General features: G+C 41.7%; 1 protein-coding gene across 8 annotated transcripts in view; it reads left to right on the top strand.

The window, feature by feature from the left end:
* The first annotated feature begins 9,356 nt into the window (after positions 1-9,356).
* The window catches only part of LOC110524570 (nucleoprotein TPR), a 37,786-nt gene continuing 36,363 nt past the window's right edge, over positions 9,357-10,779 (top strand). For 6 of the 8 annotated variants that reach the window (XM_036978419.1, XM_036978414.1, XM_036978416.1 and 3 more), the window contains exons 1-2: positions 9,357-9,550; positions 10,488-10,592. In XM_036978419.1, the coding sequence (XP_036834314.1) occupies positions 9,400-9,550; positions 10,488-10,592 (256 nt within the window). In that variant the 5' untranslated portion in view covers positions 9,357-9,399. The remainder of the gene's footprint in view (positions 9,551-10,487; positions 10,593-10,779) is intronic. The other 2 variants (XM_036978417.1, XM_036978413.1) reach the window with 1 other exon arrangement.

The following is a 10,779-nucleotide window of genomic DNA, read 5'->3' as shown; positions in this document are numbered from 1 at the left end:
GAAGGCAAAGGGTGGCTACTTTGAAGAATCTCAAATATAAAATCTATTTTGATTTAACACTTGGTTACTGCATGATTCAATGTTATTTCATTATTTTGATGTCTTAACTATTATTCTACAATGTAGAAAATAGTACAAATTTAGAAAAACCCTGGAATGAGTAGGTGTCCAAACTTTAGATGGGTACTGTATATATTTTTGTAGCCCTGTATGATGGGTTGCTACCGTATATGTATATTATTGATAGATATCAGACAAAAGCCTTTGTTCAAGTGGTGAATCCGTCATGAATATATTTTTTACATCAACATAGAAAGAAACAATGATAATCATAGACCATAGGCCTATAGTCAAACAATGATAATCATATACCATAGGCCTATAGTCGAACAATGATAATCATATACCATAGGCCTATAGTCAAACAATGTTCTAAGTAACCTATAATAATAATAACAAAAACAGAAGAAAATAATACAAATGAAGTTTCCACATCGTTGCCGAACTTTCTGCTCACATTTCACCATGCAATAAGCTTCCACATCGGCAAAAAAACACAGTTCCCCTTCCTGTCCTTACTTTTATGGCTGCCACACTTCCGTATTAATGTTTTAATTTCCTTTCATCCAACAGCGCTAAGTCTTTCCATAGGCAAAATCTCATACCACTGAAATCGTTAGTGGCTTGTCCTTAATCCAATTAAATAGCATTCATGTTCTTGCTAATAAAAGTTTCCATTTTCTAAAAGAATCAGTCTAAAAGGGTTCAGAACCTTGTTTCTTGATTAATGACCAGAATCTGGTTGGGCAACCCTAGAAACCGTGTACAATGCATTCTGAAAGTATTCTGACCCCTTCACTTTTCCCACATTTTGTTACATTACAGCCTTATTCTAAAATGGATCTACATCATCAAATCTACACACAATATCCCATACTGACAAAGTGAAAACAGGTTAAAATAAATTATTGCTGATTTATTCAGACCCTTTGCTATGATATTTGAAATTGAGCTCGGGTGCATCCTGTTTCCATTGATCATCCTTGATGTTTCTACAACCTGATTGGAGTCCACCTGTGGTAAATTCAATTGATTGGACATAATTTGGAAAGGCACACACCTGTTTATATGATGTCCTACAGTTGACTGACATTTACTCCTGAGGTGCTGACCTGTTGCACCCTTGACAACCACTGTGATTATTATTATTATTTGACCCTGCTGGTCATCTTTGAACATCTTGGCCATGTTCTGTTATAATCACCACCCGACACAGCCAGAAGAGGACTGGCCACCCCTCAGCCTGGTTCCTCTCTAGGTTTCTTCCTAGGTTCTGGCCTTTCTAGGTATTTTTTCCTAGCCACCTTGCTTCTACTCCTGCATTGCTTGCTGTTTGGGGTTTTAGGCTGGGTTTCTGTACCGCACTTTGTGCCATCAGCTGATGTAAGAAGGGCTTTATAAATAAATGTGATTGATTGACAGTGCATGTCCAAGTAAAAACCAAGCCATGAGGTGTAAGGAATTGTCCATAGAGCTCCGAAACAGGATTATGTTGAGGCACAGAACTGGGTAAGGGTACCAAAATGTTTCTGCAACATTGAAGGTCCCCAAGAACACAGTGGCCTCCATCACTCTTAAATGGAAGAAGTTTGGAACCACCAATACTTTTCCTAGAGGTGGCCGCCCAGACAAACTGAGCTATTGGGGGAGAAGGGCCTCACTCTGACAGAGCTCCAGAATATCCTCTGTGAAGATGGGAAAATCTTCCAGAAGGACAACCATCTCTGCAGCACTCCACCAATTAGGCCTTTATGGTAGAGTGGTCAGATGGAAGCCACTCCTCAGTAAAAGGCACATGACAGCCTGCTTGGAGTTTGCCAAAATGCACTTAAATGACTCTCAGGCTTTGAGAAACAAGATTGTCTGGCCTGATGAAACCAAGATTGAACTCTTTGGCATGAATGCCAAGTCTGGAGGAAACCAGACACAGCCCATTAACTGGCCAATAACATCCCTACGGTGAAGCATGGTGGTGGCAGCATCATGCTGTGGGAGGCACTGAGAGACTAGTTTGGATGAAGGGAAAGAATAACGGAGCAAAGTACAGAGAGATCCTTGATGAAAACCTCCTGAAGAGCATTCATTGGACTCATCAGACCAAAGGGCAGAGGTAGTCACCTGGAATGCATTTCAATTAACAGGTGTGCCTCGTTAAACATTCACTTGTGGAATTTCTTTCATTCTTAATGCCTTTGAGCCAATCAGGTATTTTGTGACAAGGTAGAGGTGGTATACAGAAGATTAGCCCTATTTGGTAAAATACCAAGTCCATATCATGGCAAGAACAGCTCAAATAAGCAAAGAGAAACGACAGTCCATCATTACTTTAAGACATGCAGGGGAGTCAATATGGAAAATTTCAAGAACTTTTAAAGTTTCTTCAAGTGCGGTCACAAATACCATCAAGCGCTATGATGAAACTGGCTCTCATGATGACCGCCACAGGAAAAGAAGACCCAGAGTTACCTCTGCTGCAGAGGATAAGTTCATTAGAGTTACCAGCCTCGGAAATCGGCACCTCAGATTGCAGCCCAAATAAATGCTTCACAGAGTTCAAGTAACAGACACATCTCAACATCAACTGTTCAGAGGAGACTACGTGAATCAGGCCTTCATGGTTGAATTGCTGCAAAGAAACCACTACTACAGGACACCAATAAGAAGAAGAGACTTGCTTGGGTCAACAAACACGAGCAATGGACATTTAGACCGGTGGAAATCTGTCCTTTGGTCTGATGAGTAAAATTTGCGAATTTTGGTGTGCTGCCCACAGTGTAGCATAGAGGTGGGGGTGCTTTGCTGGTGACACTGTCTGTGAATTATTTAGAATTCAAGGCACACTTAACCAGCATGGCTAATATAGCATTCTGCAGCGATACGCCATCCCATCTGGTTTGCGCTTGGTGGGACTATCATTTGTTTTATAATAGGATAATGACCCAAAACACACCTCCAGGCTGTGTAAGGGCTATTTGACCAAGAAGGAGAGGGATGGAGTGCTGCATCAGATGACCTGCCCTCCACAATCACCGACCTCAACCAAATTGAGATGGTTTGGGATGAGTTGGACCGCAGAGTGAATGGAAAGCAGCCAACAGGTGCTCCGCATATATGGGAACTCCTTCAGGACGGGTGGAAAAGCATTCCAGGTGACTACCTCATGAAGCTGGTTGAGAGAATGGCAAGCATGTTCAAAGCTGTCATCAAGGCAAAGGGTGGCAACTTTGAAAAATAAAAAATTAAAATATATTTAGAGAAGGGTGGCGCAGTGGTTAAGGGCGCTGTACTGCAGCGCCAGCTGTGCCATCAGAGTCCCTGTCGTAACCGGCCGTGACCGGGAGGTCCGTGGGGCGACGCACAATTGGCCTAGCGTCGTCCGGGTTAGGGAGGGATTGGTCGGTAGGGATCTCCTTGTCTCATCGCACACCAGCGACTCCTGTGGCAGGCCGGGCGCAGTGCGCGCTAGCCAAGGTTGCCAGGTCCACGGTGTAGCCTCCGACACATTGGTGCGGCTGGCTTCCGGGTTGGATGCGCGCTGTGTTAAGAAGCAGTACGGCTGGTTGGGTTGTGTATCGGAGGACGCATGAAATTCAGCCTTCGTCTCTCCCGAGCCCGTACGGGAGTTAGTAGCTACTACAACAATTGGATACCATGAAATTGGGGAGAAAAAAAGAGGTAAAAAAAAATATAATAATATATTTAGATTGAACCCTTTTTTGGTTATGACATGATTCCATATGACTTAGTTCATAGTTTGATGTCATCACTTTTATTTTACAAAGTAGAAAATAATAAAAAAAATAAAAAGCCTTGAATGAGTGTGTCCAAACTTTTGACTGGAACTGTACAGTTGAAGCTGGAAGTTTACATACACTTAGGTTGGAGTTATTAAAACTCCACAAATTTCTTGTTGACAAACTATAGTTCTGGCAAGTAGGTCATGCACAATCTACTTTGACACAAGTAATTTTTCCAACAATTGTTTTCAGACAGATTATATCACTTATAATTCATTATCACAATTCCAGTGGGGCAAAAGTTTACATACACGAAGTTGACTGCCTTTTAAACAGCTTGGAAAATTCCAGAAACTTATGTAATGGCTTTAGAAGCTAATGATTGGCTATTTGACATCATTTGAGTCAATTGGAGGTGTACCTGTGGATGTATTTCAAGGCCTACCTTCAAACTCAGTACCTTTTTGCTTGACATCGTGGGGAAATTAAAAGAAATCAGCCAAGACCTTAGAAATGAAATTGTTGACCTCCACAAGTCTGGTTCATCCTTGGGAGCAATTTCCAAATGCCTGAAGGTACCACGTTCATCTGTACAAACAATAGTACGCAAGTATAAACACCATGGAACCACGCAGCCGTCATACCGCTCTGGAAGGAGACGCGTTCTGTCTCTTAGAGATGAACATATTTTGGTGTGAAAAGTGCAAATCACTCCCAGAACAACAGCAAAGGACCTTGTGAAGATGCTGGAGGAAACGGATACAAAAGCATCTATATCCACAGTAAAACGAGTCCTGTATCGACATAACCTGAAAGGCCGCTCAGCAAGGAAGAAGCCACTGCTCCAAAACCACCATCAAAAGTTTGGTTTGCAACTGCACATGGGGACAAAGATTGTACTTTTTGGAGAAATGTCCTCTGGTCTGATGAAACAAAAATAGGACTGTTTGGCCATAATGACCATTGTTGTGTTTGGAGGAAAAAGGGGGAGGCTTGCAAGCCGAAGAACACCATCCCAACCGTGAAGCACGGGTGTGGCAGCATCATGTTGTGGGGTGCTTTGCTGCAGTACGGACTGGTGCACTTCACAAAATAGATGGCATCATGAGGAGGGGAAATTATGTGGGTATATCAGTCAGGAAGTTAAAGCTTAGACACAAATGGTTCTTCCAAATGGACAATGACCCCAAGCATACTTCCAAAGTTGTGGTAAAATGTCTTAAGGTCAACAAAGTCAAGGTATTGGAGTGGCCATCACAAAGCCCTGACCTCAATCTTATAGAAAATATGCAAGCAGAACTGAAAAGGCGTGTGCAAGCAATGAGGCCTACAAACCTGACTCAGTTACACCAGCTCTGTCAGGAGGAATTGTCCAAAATTCACCCAACTTATTGTGGGAAGCTTGTGGAACGCTACCTGAAACGTTTGACCCAAGTTAAACAATTTAAAGGCAATGCTACCAAATACTAATTGAGTGTATGTAAACTTCTGACCCACTGGGAATGTGATTAAATAAATAAAACTGAAATAAATAATTCTCTATTATTTTCTGACATTTCACATTCTTAAAATCAAGTGGTGAACTGACTTTTTAGAAAGGTGTTCAACTGACCTAAAACAGGGAATTTTTACTATGATTAAATGTCAGGAATTGTGAAAAACTGAGTTTAAATGTATTTGACTAAGGTGTATGTAAACTTCCCACTTCAACTGTATGTGCCACTTCCTGTTTTGCATTTTAAACATTTTGGGGGTCTTTGAGGGTCAAACTTATTAAGAACGTATGGGGTTCTATGTTGTCTGTGTAAAATGTTGTACTGGAACAGCAGAATGTGGTGTTGCATGAGTAGAAATGTACATGCTGCCCATTCCTCCTTGTCAATCCATCTCAAGGTCCCTCCAAGATTCTTACTACATTATCTATATTGTGTCTATCCCAAGTATGAATTGACTCAAAAATAGTAGATAAAACCCTTTGAGTCTGTGAATTGGGGAAACGTTTATCAGCTGGACCGCTCATTGACGCATCTGGAGGTAATGTCTCTCTAAATATACAGTTCAACTTGCAAGAAACAATAATAGTAATTTTTGCGGGATACCAAATGTAGCTTAGATATGTGTAAAAGACATAAAGAACATTGTTTGAGTATAGGTCATGAATAAATATGATCTCTCTGCTGTGCCATGAGTTGAAGATACTGTTGTTAAAGCCTGAAAGCTGTAATTACTTGTCAATGATGAGGATATACACTACATTGCCAAAAGTATATGGGCACCTGCATGTCGAATATCGAATTCCAAAAACATGGGCATTGGTCCCCCCTTTGCAGCTATAACAGCCTCCACTCTTCTGGGAAGGCTTTCCACTAGATGTTGTAACATTGCTTCCAGCCACAAGGACATTATTGAGGTTGGGCACTGATGTTGGCTCGCAGTCTGCGTTCCAATTAATCCCAAAGGTGTTCAATGGGGTTGAGGTCAGTTGTTGTGCTGACGTTGCTTCCAGAGGCAGTTTGGAACTTGGTAGTGAGTGTTACAACCGAGTACAGACTTTTTAGCACTCTGCGGTCCCATTCTGTGAGCTTGTGTGGCCTACCAGTACGCGGCTGAGCCATTGTTGCTCCTAGACATTTCCACTTCACAATAACAGCACTGACAGTTGACCAGGGCAGAAATTTGAACTGACTTTTTAGAAAGGTGGCATCCTATGACGGTGCCACTTTGAAAGTCACTGAGCTCTTCAGTAAGGCCATTCTACTGCCATTGCTTGTCCTATAGAGATTGCATGGCAGTGTGCTCGATTTTATTCACCTGTCAGCAACGGGTGTGGCAGAAATAGCTGAATCCACTCATTTGAAGGGGTGTTCATATACTTTTGTATATTTGGTGAAAATCACAAGGGGAACTAAATCAATGCTAGCACTTAAAGGGGCTGTAGCCTTTTCAATGTTCAATTACAGCATTATTTAATCTGAAGTTATTCTTCTGCTATTTATTATGTTACCAATAATATTTACATGTTAATATTATGTTCTGATTGCAATGATTATGTCTCCTCTTATTAAAAAGCAATCTATTAGCTGTCCGATAGCACATTCTGGTGGAATGACTTGTCCTGCACTTTATTAAAACCCAGAGTGCATTGAGTGAATATTTTAGGTTAGTCGAGGTAGTTTGTACATGCAAGTTGAGGTAAAGTGACTATGCATAGATAATAAACAGCGGGTATCAGCAGTGTCAATGTAAATAGTCCGGGTGGCTATTTGATTGTTAAGTAGTCTTATAGCTTGGGAGTAGAAGCTGTTCCGGAGCCTTTTGGACCAAGACTTGGCACTCCGGTACCGCTTGCTGTGCGGTAGCAGACTTGGGTGACTGGTGTCTTTGACAATTTTTTGGTCCTTCCTCTGACACCTCCCAGTATATAGGTCCTAGATGGCAGGAAGATTGGCCCCAGTGATGTATTGGGCCGTTCGCACCACCCCCTGTAGCGCCTTACGGTCGGATGCCGAGCAGTTGCCATACCAGGCGGTGATGCAACCGGTCAGGATGCTCTCGATGGTGCGGCTATAGAACTTTTTGAGGATCTGGGGACCCATGACAAATCTTTTTAGTCTCCTGAGGGGGAATAGGATTTGTTGTGCCTTCTTCATGACTGTCTTGGTGTGTTTGGACCATGATAGTTTGTTGGTGATTTTATTTATTTCACCTTTATTTAATCAGGTAGGCTAGTTGAGAACAAGTTCTCATTTACAACTGCGACCTGGCCAAGATAAAGCAAACCAGTGCGACACAAACAACAACACAGAGTTAATCATGGAATAAACAAACATACAGTCAATAACACAATAGAAAAAAGTATATACAGTGTGTGCAAATAAGGTAAGATATGAGAGGTAAGGCAATAAATAGGCCATAGTGGCTAAATAATTACAATTTAGCAATTAAACACTTGATTGATAGATGTGGAAGTAGAGATACTCGGGTGCAAAGGAGCAAAATAAATAACAGCATGGGGATGAGGTAATTGGATGGGCTATTTACAAATGGGCTATGTACAGGTGCAGTGATCTGTGAGCTGCTCTGACATCTGGTGCTTAAAGTTAGTGAGGGAGATATGAGTCTCCAACTTCAGTGATTTTGCAATTCGTTCCAGTCATTGGCAGCATAGAACTGGAAGGAAAGGCGACCAAAGGAGGAATTGGCTTTGGGGGTGACCAGTGAAATATACTTGCTGGAGCGCGTGCTACGGGTGGGTGCTGCTATACCTAGCAAAGACTTATAGATGACCTGGAGCCAGTGGGTTTGGCGACGAATATGAAGCGAGGGCCAGCCAACGAGAGCATACGGGTCGCAGTGGTGGGTAGTATATGGGGCTTTGGTGACAAAACGGATGGCACTGTGATAGACTGCATCCAATTTGCTGTGTAGAGTGTTGAAGGCTATTTTGTAAATGACATCGTCGAAGTCAAGGATCGGTAGGATAGTCAGTTTTATGAGGGTATGTTTGGCAGCATAAGTGAAGGATGCTTTGTTGCGAAATAGGAAGCTGATTTTAAATTTAATTTTGGATTGGAGATGCTTAATGTGAGTCTGGAAGGAGAGTTTACAGTCTAACCAGACACCTAGGTATTTCTTAAATAAACCATGGGAGTTATGTAAATTGCACTATGAATTCATATCTTGAAATTGACACATTTTCACAAAAGAGATAAATAATGGCTGGAATCGAGTCAATGGAATGGTATCAAACACGTGTTGGATACCATTCCCCTCCTGTACTCCCTGTTTACCGATGACTGCGTGGCCAAGCACGACTCCAACACCATCATTAAATTTGCCGGACGAACACAACAGTGGTAGGCCTGATCATCAACAACGATGAGACAGCCTATAGGGAGGAGGTCGGAGACCTGATAGTGTGGTGCCAGGACAACAACCTCTCCCTCAATGTGAGCAAAACAAAGGAGATTATCGTGGACTACAGGAACATCGACAGGGCTGTAGTGGAGCATGTCAAGAGTTTCAAGTTCCTTGGTGTCCACCATCGCCACAATGGCCTTTTTTGCCTTTACCTCCATTATCTAACCTCACTTGCTCACATTGTATATACTTATTTTTGTACTGTATTATTGACTGTATGTTTGTTTTACTCCATGTGTAACTCTGTGTTGTTGTATGTGTCGAACTGCTTTGCTTTATCTTGGCCAGGTCGCAATTATAAATGAGAACTTGACTTGCCTACCTTTGTTAAATAAAGGTGAAATAAAAAAAGAGCAACTCCTTGCTTAAAGTCACTGTAAACTGGGGGAATTGTAACAGGAGATGTATATTGTATTGGACTTAGCGATTGTACCGGTAATATAATAACTGTTTTTTAATGAGAATAAAAGTTATTAAACCCTGAGATGAAAACATTCAGCGCTGGTTTCAAAGACTCAGATAAGACCTTTTGCTGGACTGAAGTGCACTTTCAATCAGGACTTTAAAGTTACATTCCCAGTCACAAAAAAAGAGTAAACATTACTTTTCCCATCATACACCACGTTGTGAGCGAACAAGTCATCAATGCGCCTGCTCAGAGCAGAATTGGTGTGGCTGAAATATGGCTACAGTGCTACTTCAAGCGTTGGAGCGCGCTGAGATAGCGAAGCTACCAAAAGCTGTTCAAAATAAACTGGAAAAGTTATTTTCTGATCTGCAATATGAAATAGATTCCCTCAAGTCACACCAGGAGCAATTTAGAGTCGATAGCGGTAAGTTATATCCGAATAAGTCATTGTAATGTGTACAATTCCAGCTCGCTAGCTAACGTTATCTAGGCTACGTAGCTAGCTAAAGACAGAATCACAGATACATCTGTCGCGTTGTTTTTTCACCGGATGTATACATTTGAAATATCCGCGTGGCGTTTCCACTCACTACCAAATATGGTAGTGAGAGGAAGCCCTGTTGCCTGCAGTGGGAGAAGATGGAACGAGATGGATTTTAGCCGACATTGTGCTAATTTGCTCATTGATTAAACATTTGATCTCCATACAATGTTCTGTTCCTAAAACTATTATATGTTACGCAGTGGACTAAGTTTTGTAGACTTTTCTCTTTGCCAAAGTGTTCTTTTTAAATTGTGTTGTTTAGTAAGAGTAGTTTTTGCGCACTTGCACTTTAGAGTAGGCGTTCCCTAACGGAAATATGCGTGTTAGTAAGCGCCAATAGGATCTCGCTTGCTCTTGCATGGCTCCGCCCACCTCTAGGCTTGTTCTACCCACCATGACACATTTGTTCCCATTTCAAACGACGGGCAGTGGTCTATCTTGGTTTAGTTACAAAAAAATAATAATCTTATCACAGATCGAACAATGAGGTTTAGTTAAACAAATATTTCACATTGTACGTTCGTTATCGCAGAACGTGGATGGCCTTTCCCGGCTGCATCGACAACTGTTTATCTCACAAGGCATAGTGATATGATGGATTAAAAAATCGTTAGCTAGCTAGGGTAGCTTGTCAACATTGTTAATCAGCCATGTCTAAATTGTTTAGCTTACTGGCTGACGTTGGCAACGTGGTGGATGACTAGTTCGTTTAAGAACTTCTCTATACTCCCAGATAACTTTTTATTAAACTACCTGATTTATCATTACGCCTTCGAGACAATAGCAGCAACGTTAACATGTGTTGTCACTCTTGTAGAACAACAGTTCTTTGAGAAAGTGCAACGTCTTGAACAGAGTCAGGAACAGTTTGTGACCCAGACTGAACAGCACCACAAACTCCGAGAGGAGTTCACCAAGATCGGTAAGTGGAACTAGCTTCTTGATCCACTCAAAGGCTATTTACTTACCACTGCAGTACATGTACAGTATGTAAACCCCGGTATGTGATTCTTTGCAATTTACTGACCATGACCCAAGTTTGACCTTGGGTCAAGTACATCCCATCATTGGGGATGACGATCCACCATTTTATGAAATTGCAATTTTTT

This window comes from Oncorhynchus mykiss, chromosome 5, assembly GCF_013265735.2.
Source record: "Oncorhynchus mykiss isolate Arlee chromosome 5, USDA_OmykA_1.1, whole genome shotgun sequence".
NCBI classification, from domain to species: Eukaryota; Metazoa; Chordata; class Actinopteri; order Salmoniformes; family Salmonidae; genus Oncorhynchus; species Oncorhynchus mykiss.
This window is presented reverse-complemented; position numbering and strand designations above follow the sequence as displayed.